We start from the raw sequence: 20,644 nt of genomic DNA, 5'->3' as shown, positions 1-20,644 counted from the left end.
TGAGGTATGCACTTATAGAAAGGAGAAGAAAGAAAGAACAATCGAAAGAAGAAAACTATGTACAGAATACGGAGTGATTTTTTTTTTACAACATATTCATTGACTTGTGACCATGCACAACCCTGTCTCGTGCCCCTTTCTAGGGTAAAACTATTAAATAAATATCCATTGATTTTAATCCTGGCAGTAGGATTGTCGTATAGTGCCTGTATAGTTTAAATAATTTTGTCATGTAGACCAAATCTATGTAAAACTCTGTAAAGAAAATTCTAATTAACCGAATCAAAATGCCTTTTCAGTGTCCACACATATCACTATTGCTTCAATTTCATTTTTTTTATATGATCCACAATGTGACGTGTCCTTCGTATATTGTCTTGTGTTTGGTGTTGTTGTATAAAGCCTGTCTGATCATTATGTATCAGTGTGGGTAGAAACTCTTTTAATTGTTTGGCCATGATGGAGGTAAATATTCTATAATCCACATTAAGAACAGATATTGGTCTAAATGACCCACATTCCATTTTATCCTTGCTTTCTTTCGGTATAGCAGAGATTATCACCTCCTTCCAGCTGGGTGGCATTTGCGCCTTTCTTAGGGCCCAGTTCAGTGTGGGGAGTAAAATAGGAATTAACTCACTTCTAAACAAACTCTTTATGCCACTCTACCGTATATCCATCTGATCCTGGTGACTTGCTTAATTTAAGCTTACTAATTGCAGTTTTTAGTTCAACCTCAGTTATGTCAGCAGTCATTGTTCTATTTTGTTCTTTGCTTAAAGTGGGTAACTCTGAAGAATTCAGGAAAGTGTCAATTTGGGTTATGCTTATGCCTGGAACTTTGGAATATAGAGTTTTGTAAAACATTTCAAAAGCGTCTTGAATTTCACTTAGCTTATTTTTTATTATCACTTTTGTTCTTGGATCTCTAATTCTGTGAATTATGTTTTCTGCTATTTTTTCCAGGCCAGTATTTTCATAGATTTAAATTCACTTTCATAGTGTCTCTGTTTCAGAAACATTAATTTTTTTCTATTTTTTTGTGTAGCCAATTATTAATTTCTTAATTTTTAAATATTTCCTCTAGTGAATCCTGTGCCAAACTTAATTTGTGTTTTTTTTTTAGTTCCTTCAGCTTATTTTGTAATTCCTTTAACGTTTTATTCCTTATTTTTTTTCTTATATAAAGATATCACTATAATTTTCCCTCTTAAGACAGCCTTCAGAGTATCCCATTGAATGGGAGGTGAAACCTCTTCATTATCATTGAATTCTAAGTAAAAACCAATTTTTAAAAAAAATTTATTCCTTAAAATAGGGATCATTGAGTAGACTTGCATTTAGTTTCCAAATAGTATTCTTTGATTGTAGGTCAAAATCAACAGATAAATATATAGGTGCATGGTCACTTACATCTATTGTCCCAATTCCACAGGTGATTATTTTGTCTCTATCTTTTCCAAATGTTATGAAATAGTCTATACTTGTATATAAAGAATGGGGGGCAGAATAATGAGTGTAATCCCTTCTGTCTGGGAAAAGGTCTCTTCATATATCAATTAGACTAACATCCTCAAAAAGAGTGTTAACTTTCTTATGTAAGGACTTTGTTTCATAAGTTTTTCTATTGGAAGAGTCTGACTTTGGTTGTAATTGTAAATTTAAGTCTCCCCCACATAACAAGAGACCTTCTGTTTGCGTTATCATAATATTAATAATTTTCTGGAAGAAACTAATATCACTTCCTGGTGGTGCGTATAGATTCAATAAAGTAACTGGATTTCCATCTATATTCCCCCTTACCAGAATATATCTGCCCTCCTTATCTCCTTAATGCCTTAACGCCTGACACCGGCCCCCTAGGCCTGAGTCGACGTAGTAGTAGTTATCTCCTATTTCGAATACTTTTTCAAAATTTAGCTTGCTTGAGAGAGAATAGCAACTCCTCTTCTATGTTCTGATTTATATGAGGAGAAAAATAAATTATTGAAGCCATTCTCTTTAATCTTCCATGCTTTTTATCACTTAAGTGAGTTTCCTGTAAATATACTACATGGACTTGTTCTTTTTTCATTTTTGATAGAATTTTACTGCGCTTGACTGGATTCAACAGCCCATTGACATTAAAAGAAATGAATTTTACTTTGTCCGTAGCCATGTGTATTTATCTGTTAGTATATCATTGAAATTTACAGAATATAACTTAATCGATCTATTCCCTGAACAAATACAAGCCAAGAAACGCGAATAATAAAAAAAAAGGTCACAAAGGTGTGATTCCAAGGCTCGGGGTCTCTAGATTACCCTGGGTTGAGCTAGAAGAAACGTCTAGCCGTGGGGGATAGCCCCTCCTACCTGTGAGTTGAGGGCCCCTACTGCAATACCTATAAAAGTAAGTATAAAAAAAATCTATGTCCATTACACAGAAATGATTTTCCTGTGTATTCCTCCCATGTATATATTCTCATTTAGGTGGGCAAAAAGGAATGAATGAATGAATTTAAAAAAATTGAGTAATATAAAATCAGCATTATAATATGTATTTCTCGAAATAGGTATATCACCATCTGTTTCTGCTTCCGTTTAGTTTATCAGCACTTTTAAAGTTAGCCAAACCTTATGGCTCTTCTGGAGGAGGTGAGGGCTGTCCTCAGAGAACTCTCAGTCTCTTCCTAATATCCTTCTCTTGTCCTGCTCCCGTCCCCTGCTTTCTCGATTCTCTTACTATTTCCCAAGCAGATCGGGATAATTGCTTAGCCAGACTTTCCCTCGGTTTGACCACGCTAATGGGCAGTCCTCTGTTCTTCATGTCTGTAGTCACCTCTTCCACCGTCTAATATAGTTGTATTCCTTCTTGGTAAAATACCCCCAGTTTAGCAGCGTACGGGGTTTGGAATTTAATCCTTTCTCGCTTTAATATTCGTTTTGCTTTGTTCCTTTCGTTTCTGTAAGACTGCCGGGGGGGGTGGGGTAATCATGATCGAAGTATATTAACTTCCTGTTCCAAAAAACACTCTTCTTACCCCAGGCCCTTCGTAGAATCTCCACCTTGTTCTTGAATCGAAGGAATCTTAAGTACTATTCAGCGCGGCTTACTTTCTCTGTCTCCGGGACACTGCTGGACGAGCAAATGACACGCCCTCTCAATTTCAATCTCCATAGTCGGGGGAATCTCCAGTGCTTCCCGCGGCAGCTTTTCTACAAAGTCTATCACCGACAATCCCTCCGCTTCTTCGGGAACATTATAAATCCTGATATTTTTCTGTCGCGATCTTCCCTCCTGGTCAAGCAATTTACTTCCCTGTTGATTTAATATTTTTATCGTCTTACTTAGTATCTGTTTCACGTTTTACATGCGATCTTCCACCTTCTCTATTCGAGTCTCTGCCACCCCTATTTTCTGATTGACGTTGGCGAGCTCTGACTTTATATCATTTAGTTGCTGTTTTATATCTTTTTTGACTTCCCTTAGCTCTTCCAGAATCCTTATCATATTTGCTGCTTCACCTGCACAAGGCCCAGCACCAGCTTCACTGCCACGCGCATGTGCAGGAGAGCCGTTCGTTGTACCTCTCTCTTCCATTGGTTCCGTAGTGGTGCTTTTTCTAAAATCTCCATTCTTTTTCCCCATTCTTGCCTCCCTTATCGATTCAGATATTTTCGAAAGATCTTATATTTGATGGATTAACGGGGCAAAATATGCGTTTTCCAGAGGAGCTGTTGATTTAAGCTGCCATTCTGAACGATGACATCACTGGAACCTCAGTGGTTCATTTTCATGTCAGGGAATGTATACAGTATAGAACCTGAAATCCTTACTCTTCACAGACTGTCATGAAATGAAGAGGAGAAAAAACTCAAAGAGTGAATGACAGAAAAATGTTAGAACTATGTACACTTTATATCCTGGAAACTGGGAATTAACTATGAACTTGGAAACTTTTCTTTCCAGTCTTACAGAATGACAGTGACAATTAACTGCAAGCACGAGAATATTTGCAGAAGCTGGAAATTCAAGCAACACTCACAATATGCTGGTAGATCACAGCAGGCCAGGCAGTATCTATTGGAAGAGGTACAGTCTACGTTTGGGACCGAGACCCTTCGTCAGGACTACTTTGGTCTTGGCCCGAAACGTCAACTGTACCTTTTCCTATAGATGCTGCCTGGCCTGCTGTGTTCTACCAGTATTTTGTGTGTGTTGCGTGACAATTACCCCCCCCCCAGTTCCAATCAGATAGATCAACTGAGTCCGTAAACTGCATTAACAGAATTGTAATTTGCAATTATTTTAAGATGTATATTCAATACTTATTCTTTCTGCAATTATTAAACTATTTTGCTTACTTGTAACTGGAAAGGCTGAACTTGAAGGTCAGTAAATTAGTCCAACTTCTTTACCCCCCCGTATACCCATGGCTGTATCGCCACCCACAGCTCCAACCTGCTAATTAAATTTGCCGACAACATCACATTGATTGGCCTTACCTCAAACAGCAATGAGGTGGCCTGCAGGGAAGAAGTCATCTCTCTGACACAGTGGTGTCAAGAAAACGACTTCTCCCTCAGTGTCGCTAAAACAAAGAAGTTGGTTGTGGATTACAGAAGGAAAGGAGATGGGCATCAATTGACATCAATGGATCTTGGGTTGAGAGGGTAAGCAGCTTCAAGTTCCTTGGCATCCGCATCACCGAGGACCTCACATGGTCTGTACACACAGCTGTGTGATGAAAAAGGCATTAGAGCCTCTTTCACCTCAGACGGTTGAGGAAGTTTGGTATGGGCCCCCAAATCCTAAGAACTTTCTACAGGGGCACAGTTGAGAGCATCTTGACTGATTGCATCGCTACCTGGTATGGGAACTGTACCTCCCTTCATCTCAGAATTCTGCAGAGAGTGGTGCGGACAGCCCAGCGCATCTGTAGTTGTGAACTTCCCATGATTCAGGACATTTACAAAGACAGGTGTGTAAAAAGGGCCCGTTGGATCATTGGGGACCCAAGTCATCCCAACTACAATCTGTTCCAGCTGCTACCATCTGGGAAGCGGTACCGCAGCATAAAAGCCAGGACCAACAGGCTCCGGGACAGCTTCTTCCACCAGGCCAACAGGCTGATATGATTGTACTCTATATTACATTGACTGTTCTATTTATTATAAATTATTATAAATTATTATAAATTACTATGATCGCACATGGCATATTTAGATGGAGACGTAATATAAAGATTTTTATTCCTCATGTATGTGAAGGATGTAAGAAATAGTCATTTCAATTCAATATAGCAGAGATGCTTATGTCTGAAGACTTGGCTGTTTGCTTCCGTTTTCTCACGTTCCCTGCTTGAGACTGATTTGCAGACTTCTATATTTGACAATCTTGACAAAACAAGTATCTAATGCTGATCAAAAAAAAAGAATACGTCACCAAATTGGGTAGTTCTTCAATACAATTCACTTGTAAAGTTGTTTGGTCATAATTTTTGCAGATACTTTGACATTTCCAATCTCTTTGCTTAATTCAATTTTTAATTTGTCATTTATTAGCTCACTCTTTGCTATTTATTCTTTAGATCACTGAACTATGGTGCAGGCTTAAGGGCTTTGTATGGGTATTATAATCATTACTACTGTGATAGTTTCTTAGTCGGACAAAACACCATGCAGAATCGTAGCCAGTTAGTTTACCCTGTATTTTAATATCTGATTTGTACATTAATTAGAATTCAAAGAATGAGGAAGATTAGATTTTCAAAGCTCATTTCCTTTGCCTATTAGTTTTGCACAAATTGCTTCATTTAGATTTAGGTGGAGAAATGCTGCATTGTGTGAAATATATCTGATGGAATGCTGGCTTTTATTTTAAGGGTTTTGGAATACAAAAGTAGGGAAGTCATTCTGCAACAGTACCAGACATTTGTAAAATCATAACTGAATATTCTTTACAGCTTTAGTCCATAACTTAAGGAAAGATATGGTATCAATGAAGGCAGTTCAGGGGAAAATCACTTAGATGATCCTGCAAACAAGGGGATTTACTTACGAGAAAAGGTTGAACAGTTTGGGTGTATACTCATTGGAATTTAGAATAATTGGACACAATCCTTTTGAAATATTTCAAATTTTGAAGGAACTTGACAAAGTGAATGCCGGGAGGATGTTTCCCCTCACAGGAGTGTTGAGGTTCAAAAGCCTTTGTCTCAAAATAATGGGGGAAAATGAGAAAAAAAAAATACTCTCGATGTTTGGAGTTGTTGGAGTCTGTGGAAGATTCTTGATTCCAAAAGCTGTGGACGCTAAATTCCATAACATTTTCAAAGCTCAGTAAGGGAATTGAGTTCCAAGAGTAGGGTTGGAAAGTGAAGGTTTTAACACTGAAAGTTACTGTCTCATAAGGAAATGACCATTAAAGGGAATGATGGCATAGTGATTAATTTACTTGACTGGTGGTCAAGAGCTGTGGAGTAATGACCTGGTAGCAGGAGTGCAAAATCCCAGTGTGGCAGCTAAAAATTTTAGTGTCATTTCACAGTGTGATCTGGGATTTAATAATTAGCTATCCTGAAAATATGATTGGCTGTTGTGTTTTTTTTTCAAGCAGCTGCCTTATTAGTATATTTTAGTATGGTTTGTATGTGGCTCTATATCCAAAATACTTTGATTGACTGGCAACTACCCTCCAAAATGGCTGCAAAAGGTACTCAGCTACTCAGGCCCAGTTAGGAATAGGCACTAAATGCTGGGTTTACTAGTGATAGTAATGCATTGAAAAATATGCTAACAGCTGATGATATAAAGCAGATTCAGCTGCGACAGTGGTTGTATGTTCTCAGGCAAACAACAGCATTGAAGAATGTTAGTCACCCGTCATTATTACAAACTGTGGGCAGACCGCAGGAAATTGAGGCTGCCTGAGTGAGCACTGTGGTCACTATGGGCTGGTTGGTTTGAAGCGTCTGTATGTATGCTGTATTGATCAATAGCTTTATTCTTACAACTTGGACGTAGCATCTTTTTCTGTTCATAGTATATTTATACATAGTACTGATAGCAAATGGCAACAATAGATTATATTAGATTAAGTTTTCAATATTTTTTGAGTATCAGCATTTTAAAAGATACCTATGTAAGCAAGAGTTTGCAAACATAATATCTATTTCTTTGATTTAAATAATAGCTATTATACTTTAAAGTGCAGTTACTCATAGTTGTGAAACAATTGTGGGATGGTTCCAGTTCTCCTTCAGTTACAAAAACAATTCTGATTTATTTTCAATTTTTGTGAATATATTAACATAAAGAGTTGTATAGGTAGAGATTACAAGCAAAAGAAAATCTGCCGATACTGGAAATCCAAGCAACACACACAAAATGCTGGAAGAACTCAGCAGGCCAGGCAGCATCTATGGAAAAAAGTATAGTTGTTGTTTTGGACTCGGCCCAAAACATCGACTATACTCTTTTCCATAAATGCTGCCTGGTCTGCTAGTTCCTCCCGCAATTTTTGTGTGTATAAGTACAGCTGATTTTTTTTGTTATAATTTATTATATGTTTGCCAAAAAGTAAGGTGATCTAAATAAGTAAATGTAAAATGTTTAACGTGTGATTGCTTTAAAAAATTGGTGTGCCATTGATTTTATTTGTTGTATTTTTCATTAACTTTACTTTGTAGATGACTATTGAAATGTATCCTAGTGACCAAGTTGCAGACTTAAGGGCTGAAGTTACCCACTGGTATGAGAATCTGCAAAAGGAACAAATGAGTCAACAAGCTCAGCTTCAGGAATTTGGCCAAAGCAGCCGACAAGGAGACTTTACTGGTGTGTATAATTAAGAGCATATATATTACTTATCTTTTCCTTAAACTATCACACTACTCCAGACATTCCGACGATCTTAATGTATTACTGGCTCTGCCAGTACAGCTAATCTACATTTGGAGTAGCTGCTTATTTTGAGCTCCAGTTATGATCATTTCCTCTAGTTTTTTTTTCTTTTCTGCCAACTTTCTTTACTTCACCTGTTCCTGTATATCTTTGCCTTCTGTACCAGCACATCGTTTATCGATCTCTTGCACCTGTAGGTAACTCACATTTATGTCTATTTCTTGAAATCGCTCAGCTATATTTTCTATTCCTATTCCTCTACTCATAAATGAATTAATTAGTTAACCTTAATTCCTGCTTTGCTCCTGTTGTTTTGTTTTCATTTGTCTTATCATGCATGTTGAAGTATTTCCCACAGAGTTTGGGTTACACGAGAACACAAAGGGTCCAATATCCTTGTGGGCAGATTTGCTAGAGCTGTTGGGGAGGTTAAATCTGAATTGGCAAGGGGATGGGAAGCAGAGTGATAAGCTGAGGATGGGCAGTTGGTATGAAGGTAGATATAGTGTGCAGTGAGATTGTCAGGAAGGGACAGGCTGATGATAGGGCAAAATTGAAGTCAGTGGGATGACTTGCAATGTAACGTGGGGACAAGATCCAAAAGGGTGACAAATACAGGACTGAAGGTGGTATATTTGAATGCACACATGCAGAATAAGGTAGATGATCTTGTTGTGCATTTAGAGATTGGCAGGTGTGATGGGGGCATCACTGAGTCATGGCTGAAAAAAAGTTCATAGTTGGGAGGTTAATATCCACAGATGCATATTGTATCAAAAGGACAGGCAGACGGCAGAGGGGTCTGTTGGTTAAAAAAAATTAAATTAAATCCTTAGAGGTAACATAGAATCGGAAAATGTAGAATCCTTGTGGCTAGAGTTAAGAAACTGCAAGGGTTAAAAAACAGGAGTTTTTTTTTTAACAGGCTTCCGAACAGTAACCAGGATGTGGGCTACAAATTACAACAGGAGTTAGAAAATGCATGTCAAAAGGGCAATGATAGTCATGGATGTCTCAATATGCAGATAGATTGGGAAAATCAGATTGATGCTGAATCCTGAAAGAGAGGATTTGTAAAAAAAGGCTATGAGATGACTTTTTAGAGCCCTCTAGAGAATTCTGCTAGAGTTATTCTGGACTGAGTGTTGTGTAATGAACCAGATTTGATGAGGGAGTTTAAGGTAATAGAACCCTTAAGAGGCAGTGATCATAATATGATAGAATTCACTCTCCACTTTGAGAGGGAGGAGCTGAAGTAATATGTATCAGTATTACAGTGGAGTAAAGGGAATTAAGCATGAGAGAGACGCTGGCCAAAGTTGATTGGAAGGGAGCATTAGCAAAGATGATGGCAGAACAGCAATGGCTGATGTTTTGGGGAGAAATTTGGAAGGTGCAGAATAGATACATCCCAAAGAAGTATTAAGGCAGGATGACGTAACCATGGCTGACAAGGGAAATCAAAAGCAACATAAAAGCATGTAATAAAGCAAAAATTAGTGGTAAGTTAGAGGATTGGGAAGCTTTTAAAAACCAATAAAAGGCAACTAAAAAGCCATAAGGAGGGAAAAGTTGAAACATGAAAGTAAGTTAGCCAATAATATAAAATAGGATACGCAAAGTTTTTTTCAGATATATTAAGAGAAAAAGAGAGGTGAAAGTAGATATCGGACTGGTGGAAAATGAGGCTGGAGAGGTAGTAATGGGGGCAAGGTATGGGCTAACTACAAAGTATTTTGCATCCGTCTTCACTGTTGAAGATACAAGTAGTATGTTGGAAGTTCAAGAGTGACTGGGGGCAGGAGTGAGTGTAGGTGCTATTACTAGAGAGAAAGGGCTCTGGAAGCTAAAAGGTCTGAGGTTAGATAAATCACCTGGATCAGATGGTCTATACCCCAGCATTCTGAAGGTGGTGTCTGGGGAGATTGTGGAGGCATTAATAATGATCTTTCAAGAATCATTAAATTCTGTCATGGTTCTGGAGGACTGGAAAATTGGAAATGTCTTCCACTCATTAAGAAGGGAGGGAGACAGAAGCAAGATAATTAGAGGCCAGTTAGCTTGATGTCAGTGGTTGGGAAGATATTGGAGTCGATTACTAAGGATGACGTCTTAGGATGCTTGAAGTCACATGATAAATTAGTCAAAGTCATCATGGTTTCCTGAAGGGAAAATCTTGCCTGCTAAATCTTTTACGCTCTTATGCAATCAGGAGCACAGTTTAAATCAAGGTATTTTAATTCTGCATCTTACAATGCAAACAATAAAATGTAAGGTTTATATTTGTGCTAAGAAGCAATTTTTTAGTAGCTGCCTTAAGACAAATTCTTGGTATTCTGTCTTCTTGTATATCTGGATAATAATAGAGTTTTAGTGAGCATGGATTTTCAGTTTAATCTTCTTATGGATCCATAGGCTTGTTTAAATAACTAAGTATTGTTGTAGCTTAGAGCTTTCTGAACTAAGTTTAATTTTTCTTTGTTTGTGAACATAAATGAAATTTGTTTTCTTTAGGCCATATCTTTCAACTGCGTCACTTGATGGTAATAGGGACAAGTTGGCAAATACGGTAGAACAGCAAAGATTATTTTCATACCTTCTGCCTTCATTCTTTGCAAGCGACTTCCATTTGATTGAATTTGGCTGCTGATTTGGCTCAACTATTGCTGTCAAAATGTCAAACACATTGACTTAAAATTTCTGTGTTTGTTGTTCAGGAGGTCTTATGGGACCTGTGAGAATGATTTCCTCAGGACATGAACTCACCACCGATTATGATGAGAAAACACTGAATGAACTTGGATTTAAGGATATGCAGGTACTTGAAATGTTAATTTTTCACAGTCGTTAAATTTAAAGATAGTGGGATTAAGCATTATTAAGGCACAGGAGGAGACATTTGGTACCTTCATTCTCTCTAAATTCCTTGTATGTAGAACAATCTTATGGGTCAGGGGTAGGCAACCTACGGCCCGCAGGCCAGATCTGGCCCGCGAAGGTATTTTGACCAGCCCACGAGTGATTTTTTCCTTATTCTGAGTGTTTCACGTGACCACACTGATGGACATGCATGGCGTCTTGTTACACTGTCCCAGGTTCCGTTTTGTTCCAAACAACACTGGTATATACAAATAACAGGAAGGCAGACTACCCTATTAATATGTATTAGATACTGTCCGTGCACGCGCAGGTTTTCAGATGGGATCGTTCGAATTTGTAAACAGAAGCAGCGTCACTGTATTTTAACAAGAAATCCACACTAAATATCCAGATATTTACATGTGCTACGATACTTGTTGAATAATTCGCGTTTTGAAATAAAATGGAAGAAAAAAATTCTAATGGCAATGAATGCAAAACGCAGGAAGGTCGACACTGAGTGCCAAAATTTCCAAGACACTTGGACACTAGATTATTTCTTCATTGGGCAAGCTGGGAAACCAGTTTATCTCATTTGCCTAGAAAATGTTGCTGTGAAGAAGGTGGCAAATATCAGGCGACATTACGAGACCCGCCATAGTGGGAATTTTTACAAGTTTACTGGGCAGGCAAGGAAAGATGAAGTTGAGCAAATGAAGGCTAGTTTTGGAAAACAAACATCATTTTTTGCCAAGAAAAGCAGTGAAAATGATGTCACGTGACCGGCAACAATGAATATAGAATTGAGTCAGGTTTTATGAAAACCAACAAACATTTATTAAACTTTGCTCAAAAATAGCGAAATGAATTTAAACGACTAACTTAACAGGAAGTTAACTGCTATACCGCAACTCTGGAACAGTTCTTAAAAGGGTAAAGGTGAAACCAGTTCTTAAAGTGGTAAATTCGAACACAGTTCTTAGAATGGTAAATTTGAAAGTCCAAGAGATTTATGCAGTCAATGAGGAGAGACTTCCCTGAAGTGAAGAATTCCTCGAAGACACGACGTTACTGCCGATCCCAGCCGGAACCTGCCTTGTCCGCAGTATTCACGACAACGGAAATAAAACGGTTTAAAAGCACTGACCTTTCTCCTCTGTAGACTAGATAATGCACAACCTTTTCTGCTGCTTTTAGCAGAGGTTATCTCATGCAGATCACTCTTACTTGAATGAATTCAATAATGGTCGATCCTCTCCAAAACCGCCGAATGACTCCTTCAGGTTCCCGTCTTCACTCTCCAATACTACTGAAAAGATACATCAGCAAACCTGGCAGCGATTGGTGAAACTACCGGCCCAACACTTCTGTACCTTACAATAGAAAGTAAAACTCCGTTTTAAAACTATACTGTGTCATGAGACTAATACGCAGCATAGTGGAGTATCTGACTGACGATCTAACTGAAAACTAACTGCATCACCGGGGTCTACCCTTATATACCTGGTGAGAACAGGTCATCACGTGACCTCACATCAGCAGGAAAATTACATCATGTGACCTCTGCAAGACCATTACATCATCCTCACAAGATATCCATGAGGTATGTAACAATGAGGGAAATACTTGTGCCAGCTACGAAGTCTCAAAACGTATTGTAGATAGGATGAAGCCTTTTACAGATGGAGAGTTTGTCAAAGAATGTTTACTGGCTGTGGTGGATATTGTTTGTCCTGAAAAGAAATCTTTATTTGCATCTATCAGCCTGTCAGCAAGAACGATCACACGGCAAGTTGAAGAAATGTCAGCAGATGTTAAAAGTTGTTTAAGGGATACCTGCAAAGAATTGCAATTTTTTTCGGTTGCGTTTGATGAGAGTACCGACTTGAGATACAGTGCTCAACTTGCAGTGTTTGTGTGCAGAGTGACATCAACTTTTCAAATTTTTGAAGGGTTTATTCAATTAATTCCTATGAAGGACAAACACTGTGTCCTTCATAGGAATTTGTGTCCTTTTAATAGATTCAAAAGATGCCTTGATTGAGTTAAATTGCAACTAAACTGAGTTCTTTGATTACTAATTGGCAACCTTGCTTAAGCACAAATGATTTTCTAGCATGCGTTATTCATTAATTGGACGCAAAACATAACTAGATGTATTTAAATGGATAATTCCAATATTTCAAGTTTTTTTATAGCATTTATCTGGCCCACCGTCTGCTCATTGATACGCGATCCGGCCAACAGAGGCAAAAGAGTTGCCAACCCCTGCTGTAGGTTCTGTCCTCCCGCTCTTTACCCAAATCCATGCACGTTCTCTCTCAGGTGATTATCAACTTCTTTTTGAAAGCCCTGACAAACTCTTGTTTCCTTTACATGTAAGTTCCAATCATATCTACTTAGGTTTTAAAATTTTTTAACAAAATTATGGGGAATTGGCACAAAAAGATTTGAACCTGTCATAGATCAGTCATGACTATATTGGATGACTGGCCAGGCTTGAGTGGCCCAGTGGCCTACTCCTGCTTGTGGAGGACATCTCCAGGATATGAATGCCTGGCTTGTGTATAGCCCATGCATACAAACTAGTGTTCAGGCCACCGGTAAATGGATTTGCTAACTGCTGTGTGGCTGTAGGATTTTCTTGCATCTGGAAATATGGTTTGTGGCTGCACTTCTGACTTGCAAACTGTCCGGGTTATGAACAGCTCACAGGAATGAAACCCAGCTGTAACCCACAGAGGATCTCTATCTATACCTGCTCCTCCACCTATCTTTGTATCATCTGGAAATTTGGCCACAAAGCCATTAATTCCGTTATCCAGATCATTGACATATAATGTGAAGAGAGGTGGTCCCAACATGGTCACTGGCAGCCAACCAGAAAAGGCCCTCTTTACTCCCACTCCTTTCCTCCTGCCAGTTAGCCAATCTTTTGCTATTCTGTGACCAACTTGCAGTCCCCTACTTTCCTTCTCGTAATTTGCATGCTGCCTTGTTTATATCATATACTGTATTTAGAATTTTTTCAAACCAAGTCAAAATCATTAAGGCATTGATCTTGGGATTGCTATACCTACCATTATGTATTCTGAAAAACAATAATTTTTTTTATGCATGACTTCATCAAATGCCGCCTTGTAATCCCCAAGAACATCTATTGCACTCTCTCCATTAATCTCTGTTTTAAAAAAAAATTAGTCAAGTTAGTTATTTGCCTGAAATCCTTGCTGGCTGTCTGTGTCAGCTCAGAATATTTCTGTTTTTTTTAAACTTGATTCCTTTTCTTTAGAAGTTTCTTTCTGACAGATTAATTTAATTACCCTGTAGCAGCCTTGCAGTTCTCTGCATCTCAAAAGGAGCACTTATCGAAAGGACAGATAGGTGGGCAGAGGAGGTGGGGTGTCTCTGTGGTGAGGAATGAAATTCAGTCCCTTGCGGGGGGCAACATAGAATCAGGAAATGTAGAGTTAGTATGGATAGAACTGAGAAATTGTAAGGGCAAAAAGACCCTAATGGGAGCTATCTACAGGCCACCAAACAGTGGCCTGGATATAGGGTGCAAGTTGAATCAAGAGTTAAAATTGGCATGTTGCAAAGGTAATGCTACAGTTGTTATGGGGGATTTTAACACGCAGATAGACAGGGAAAATCAGGTTGGTACTGGACCCCAAGAAAGGGAGTTTGTGGAGTGCCTCCGAGATGGATTCTCAGAGCAGCTTGTACTGGAATCTACCAGGGAGACGGCAGTTCTGGATTTAGTGTTGTGTAATGATAAGGATTTGATAAGGGAACTCGAGGTAAAGGAGCCATTAGGCGGTAGTGACCATAGTATGGTAAGTTTTAATCTACAATTTGAGAGGGAGAAGGGAAAATCTGAAGTGTCAGTATTACAGTTGAACAAAGGAGATTATGGAGCCATGAGGGAGGAGCTAGCAAAAGTTGACTGAAAAGGCACCTTAGCAGGGATGACAGTGGAACAACAATGGCAGGTATTTCTGGGAATAATACAGAACGTGCAGGATCAGTTCATTCCAAAGAGGAAGAAAGATTCTAAGAGGAGTAAGGGGTGACCGTGGCTGACAAGGGAAGTCAAGGACAGTATAAAAATAAAAGAGAGGAAGTGTAACATAGCAAAGGTGAGTGGGAAGCCAGAGGATTGGGAAACTTTTAAAGAGCAACAGAAGATAACTAAAAAGGCAATACAGGGAGAAAAGATGAGATACGAAGGCAAGCTAGCCAAGAATATAAAGGAGGATAGTAAAAGCTTCTTTAGTTATGTGAAGAGGAAAAAATTAGTTAAGACGAAACGGGTGAATTTATTATGGGGCCTTGAAGACAGAAATGGGTGAATTTATTATGGGGAACAAGGAAATTAGTTAAGACGAAATGGGTGAATTTATTATGGGCCCTTGAAGACAGAAACGGGTGAATTTATTATGGGGAACAAGGAAATGGCAGATGAGTTGAACAGGTACTTTGGATCTGTCTTCACCAGGGAAAACACAAATAATCTCCCAGATGTAATAGTGGCCGGAGGACCTAGGGTAACGGAGGAACTGAAGGAGATTCACATTAGGCTGAAAATGGTGTTGGATAGACTGATGGGACGGAAGGCTGATAAATCCCCAAGGCCTGATGGTCTGCACCCCAGGGTACTTAAGGAGGTGGCTCTAGAAATCGTGGATACATTGGTAATCATTTTCCAATGTTCTATAGGTTCAGGATCAGTTCCTGAGTACTGGAGGGTAGCTCATCTTATCCCACTTTTTAACAAAGGAGGGAGAGAGAAAACAGGGAATTATAGACCAGTTAGCCTGATATCAACGGTGGGGAACATGCTGGAGTCAATTATAAAGGATGAAATAGCAGCATATTTGTATAGCAGTAACAGGATCAGTCAGAGTCAGCATCGATTTACGAAGGGGAAATCATGCTTGACTAATCTTCTGGAATTTTTTGAGGATGTAACTATGAAAATTGTCAAGGGAGAGCCAGTGGATGTAGCGTACCTGGACTTTCAGAAAGCCTTTGATAAGGTCCCACATAGGAGATTAGTAGGCAAAATTAGAGCACATGATATTGGGGGTAGGGTACTGACATGGATCGTAAATTGGTTGGCAGACGGGAAACAAAGAGTAGGAATTAAATGGGTCCCTTTCAGAATGGCAGGCAGTGACTAGTGGGGTACCACAAGGCTCAGTGCTGGGACCGCAGCTATTATAATACACATTAATGATTTAGATGAAGGGATTAAAAGTAACATTAGCAAATTTGTGGATGACACAAAGCTGGGTGGCAGTGTGAAATGTGCGGAGGATGTTGAGATAATACAGGATGACTTGGACAGGGGTGAGTGGGCAGATGCATGGCAGATGCAGTTTAATGTGGATAAATGTGAGGTTATCCACTTTGGTGGTAAGAACAGGAAGGCAAATTACTATTTGAATGGTGTCAAGTTAGGAAAAGGGGAAGTACGACGAGATCTAGGTGTCCTTGTTCATCAGTCACTGAAAGCAAGCATGCAGGTACAGCAGGCAGTGAAGAAAGCTAGTGGCATGTTGGCCTTCATAACAAGGGGAATTGAGTATAGGAGCAAAGAGGTCCTTCTGCAGTTGTACAGGGCCCTGGTGAGACCACACCTGGAGTATTGTGTACATTTTTGGTCTCCAAATTTGAGGAAGGGTCTTGCTATTGAGGGAGTGCAGCGGTGGTTCACGAGGTTAATTCCCGGGATGGCGGGACTGTCATATGTTGAAAGATTGGAGCGACTGGGCTTGTATACACTGGAATTTAGAAGGATGAGAGGGGATCTGATTGAAACATATAAGATTATTAAGGGATTGGACACGCCAGAAGCAGGAAACATGTTCCCGATGTTGGGTGAGTCCAGAACCAGAGGCCACAATTTGAGAATAAGGGGTAGACCATTTAGAACGGAGTTGAGGAAAAACTTTTTCACCCGGAGAGTTTTGGTTCTGTGGAATGCTCTGCCTCAGAAGGCAGTGGAGGCCAATTCTCTGGATGCTTTCAAGAAAGAGTTAGATAGAGCTCTTAATGACAGCGAAGTCAAGGGATATGGGGAGAAGGCAGGAACGAGGTACTGATTGTGGATGATCAGCCGTGATCACAGTGAATGGTGGTGCTGGCTCGAAGGGCCGAATGGCCTACTCCTGCAGCTATTGTCTATTGTCTTCCTTGCAACTTGGGAGACGAGCCTTACTGTAGTTTCTCCTTCCTCTTAGATTTTACCCATTTTACTGATACATCCTATTTTAATATTTTGGCAGTATCCTCATCCTTGGTGAAGGTAAACACAGAGCAGCAAAATTCTAGAAGTGCCTTCTGTCTTCGTGGATAGATTTCCTTTTTTATCCCCAATTCTCGCATTGGTCCTCCTCGTCTCAAACTCTTTTTCACTTGTCTTACTGTTTTGATTACTACATTCACCCTGGTACTCCTATGAATTATTCAGCTGATGTACATCATTCTCCCATTTTTCTGTTTTATATTTTTCTCCATGTACTTTGTCATTGAAATATTGGCATAGTTCTTCAAACTATGTTCCGTAGATTCTGAATAGTGCAAGCAGCACACACAAAAGGCTGGAGGAACTCAGCTTGCCAGGCAGCAACTATGGGAAAGAGGTACAGTTGACGTTTCGGGCCGAGACCCTTCAGCAGGGTGTAATCTAATACTGCAGTCTACTTTTCGTCAATGATTGATTTTATGGTATTTTTCAACTGTAGCTAACTTTCTTTTACAGATGGTATTTGTATCGCTTGGAGCACCACGTAGGGAGCGCAAAGGAGATGGCATTCAGTTGCCTGCATCTTGTCTACCTCCACCCCAAAAGGAAAATATTCCAATGCTTTTGCTCCTGCAAGAACCACATCTTACTACCTTGTTTGACTTGCTTGAGATGCTGGCATCATTTAAACCACCTTCAGTCGATCAAACTATGGAAGATAGTGAGGTAAGCCTTTTGGATGTGTTAACTATATTTTGTCAGAGATTGAAAAGCAGCATGTTTAGACATATAGATAATTTGACCAAGAATTTTTTTCTCAAATAAACTATTTCAAATTGTTTTCACTTTTTGTTTTCAATGTTTAGACCGAAGAGTACCTTTTAATTTGGGCATTTATTGTCAGGCACTTGGTTCAGAGCATATTAGGTTGAAGCTGCACTTCGCATTATAATAGCAATGTTTTGTATGCTTTATGATAAATAATGTGTGTTGTGATGTCATTTGTCAAAGCATGGCTTAATGGATGTATTGTCATTCATAGGAAGACACCTTTGTCATTCCCACTTCATCTTGTTGCAGCCACATTTCACCACATCCCACTCACTTCAGTCATCAAGTTAAGCTGCAATGCTCCTTGCATTTCTTTTTTGCCCATATTGATCTGCCCTGGTTAGTGCGGAATTATCTGCCTAAATTTAAGATTCAAATGGACTTTGTATATTGGAGTCTGTAACACTTGTTAAATTTGTCATTTTGTAGCATGGACATCAGATGTTCATATAAAAAAGATTTAATAATGGTTATGTGGTTTGGTTGATTTGATGAGGAGGAAGAACTGTACTGAACAATTAAATCCATTCAATCTGAATTGGATGTATCTATAATCTTCACCAAGAAGAGATTAATTTGATCTCTGAAAACTTACATGGCAAACACGTCATTTGCTCTTAAGTAAATTTAAGAGAGAATATGCTTCTGAAAATATGGAATTCAGTAGTAAATGGCTGTACTGTCAAAGGGATTGATCTCTCTTAATTCAATTACAGATTGTTGCAGTAAAATCCCAAGTCAGAAAAACAAGTTTTTTTTAACCTAAAAAAAATACAAGTTTTAGTCATTTGTCCATAATATTATTCTAGCACAGCTGTTTAGTTAACAGAAGTCTGATGTTTTGTTGCAATGCCGTATTGTGTCACTTACAGCTTTTATTTCCTTGTTCATCACAGATCCTTCGCTTTTTCACTTTGCAACAACTGGGGAAGTCTGAGTATTTTAGTCTGTAACAGTTACAAATTAAGAACAAGATAGCTTCCTTTGTTTACAGAAAATTATTTTCCATATGTAGCCATATGAGATTTGATTTTTGGGAATAGGGGTTTCCAACCTGGGGTCCACAGACCCCTTGGTAGGACTTCATGGCATAAAAGAGGATGGGAGCCCCTGTTTGGGAGTTTAAATATGATTTTTGAGAGAGAGAGAGAGAGATTTGTTGTTCCTCAAGTGATTAAAATAAATTGGCCTTTGGATCCTCATTGCTGGAAGCATGTGAATTGGCTTTCTGGTGATTAATTTGCACCATTGTATTCAATCAAGGGTGGTTGATCAAATTGACTTTGATTTATTGTATTACTTTCAGGCATATTTGCAACTTGGTTCAGATTTAGTTGATCTTTGAATTGAATTGACTTTATTTCTTGCATCTTTCACATACACGAAGAGTAAAAATCTTTATGTTACGTCTCTGAATGTGCAATTTATAGTAATTTGTAATAAATAGTATGTGCAACAGGACAGTCAATATAGCATAGAATTACAATTGTATCAGCGTAAATTAATCAGTCTGATGGCCTGGTGGAAGATGCTGTCCTGGAGCCTGTTGGTCCTGGCTTTTATGCTGTAGTATCTTTTCCCAGATGGAAGCAGCTGGAACAGTTTGTGGTTGGGTTGACTCGGGTCCCCAATGATCCCTCAGGCCCTTTTTATGCACCTATCTCTATAAATGTCCTGAATAATGGGAAGTTCACATACACAGATGTGCAGGGCTCTCTGCAGAGTCCTGCAACGGAGGAAAGTATAGTTCCTAGACCAGGTAGTGATATAGCCAATCAGGATGCTCTCAGTTGTGCCCATGTAAGAAGTCCTGAGGAATTTGGGCTCATGCCAGACTTCTTCAACCATCTGAGGTGAAGGAGGCGCTGTTGTGCTTTTTTCACCACACAGCTGGTATGTACAGACTACGTGAGATTCTCGGTGATGTGTATGCAGAGGAACTTTAAAGCTGTTCACCCTCTCGACTCCGGATCCACATGGGTTAGCCTGTCTCCATTTCTCCTGTAGTCCACAACCAGCTCCTTTGTTTTTGAACAGATAAATCCTTATTTAGATTATTATAGTGTAGATGTGATTTAAGAACTTTGACGTCAAGCTATATCAATTATTTCGAAGAGATTTTAATTCCTTTCTCAATGTAATTCAAGTTTTTTCAAGTACTGCAATATTATTTACAATTCTGTTTTTTTATCCTATATAGAACATAGAACAGTACAGGCCCTTCGGCCTACAATGTTGAGCTGATCTTCTTAATCTACTCTAAGATCGATCAAACCCCTTCCCTCCGACATAGTCCCCATTTTTCTGTCATCCATGTGCCTATCTATGAGTCTTTTAAATATCCCTAAAGTATCTGCCCCTATCACTATCCCTGACAGCGCATTGCATGTACCTACTACTTCTGGGTACAAAAAAAAAGAGCTCTGATAGTCCCTCTATATATTCCTCCTAACAGCTTAAAGTTATGCCCCTAATAAAAGGCATTTCCACCCTGGGAAAATGTCATTGGCTGTCCACTCTATCTAGGCCTCTTACCATTTTATGCAACTCTATCAAGTCATCTCTCATCCTCCTTCACTCCCTGGCTTATTCAACCTATCCTCATAAGATATGCTCTCTAATCCAGGCGGCATCCTGATAAATCCCCTCTGCACCATCTTGAAAACTTCCACGTGCTTCCTATGATGAGGTGCTTAGAATGGAACACAACACTTCAGGTCTGCTCTAACCAGTTTTGAACAGCAGCAATATTAACTCATGGCTCTTGTACTCAATCCCCCAACTAATGAAGGACAACATACCATATGCCCTCTGAAC

General features: G+C 39.1%; 1 protein-coding gene across 10 annotated transcripts in view; it reads left to right on the top strand.

Moving 5' to 3' along the window:
• The window catches only part of usp34 (ubiquitin specific peptidase 34), a 292,582-nt gene that overhangs the window by 134,186 nt on the left and 137,752 nt on the right, over positions 1-20,644 (top strand). For all 10 annotated transcript variants that reach the window (XM_063055969.1, XM_063055963.1, XM_063055961.1 and 7 more), the window contains 3 exons: positions 7,674-7,821; positions 10,605-10,705; positions 17,513-17,722. In XM_063055969.1, coding sequence (XP_062912039.1) covers positions 7,674-7,821; positions 10,605-10,705; positions 17,513-17,722 — 459 coding nt within the window. The remainder of the gene's footprint in view (positions 1-7,673; positions 7,822-10,604; positions 10,706-17,512; positions 17,723-20,644) is intronic.

This window comes from Mobula hypostoma, chromosome 8 (genome assembly GCF_963921235.1).
Source record: "Mobula hypostoma chromosome 8, sMobHyp1.1, whole genome shotgun sequence".
Lineage (NCBI taxonomy): Eukaryota > Metazoa > Chordata > Chondrichthyes > Myliobatiformes > Myliobatidae > Mobula > Mobula hypostoma.
This window is presented reverse-complemented; position numbering and strand designations above follow the sequence as displayed.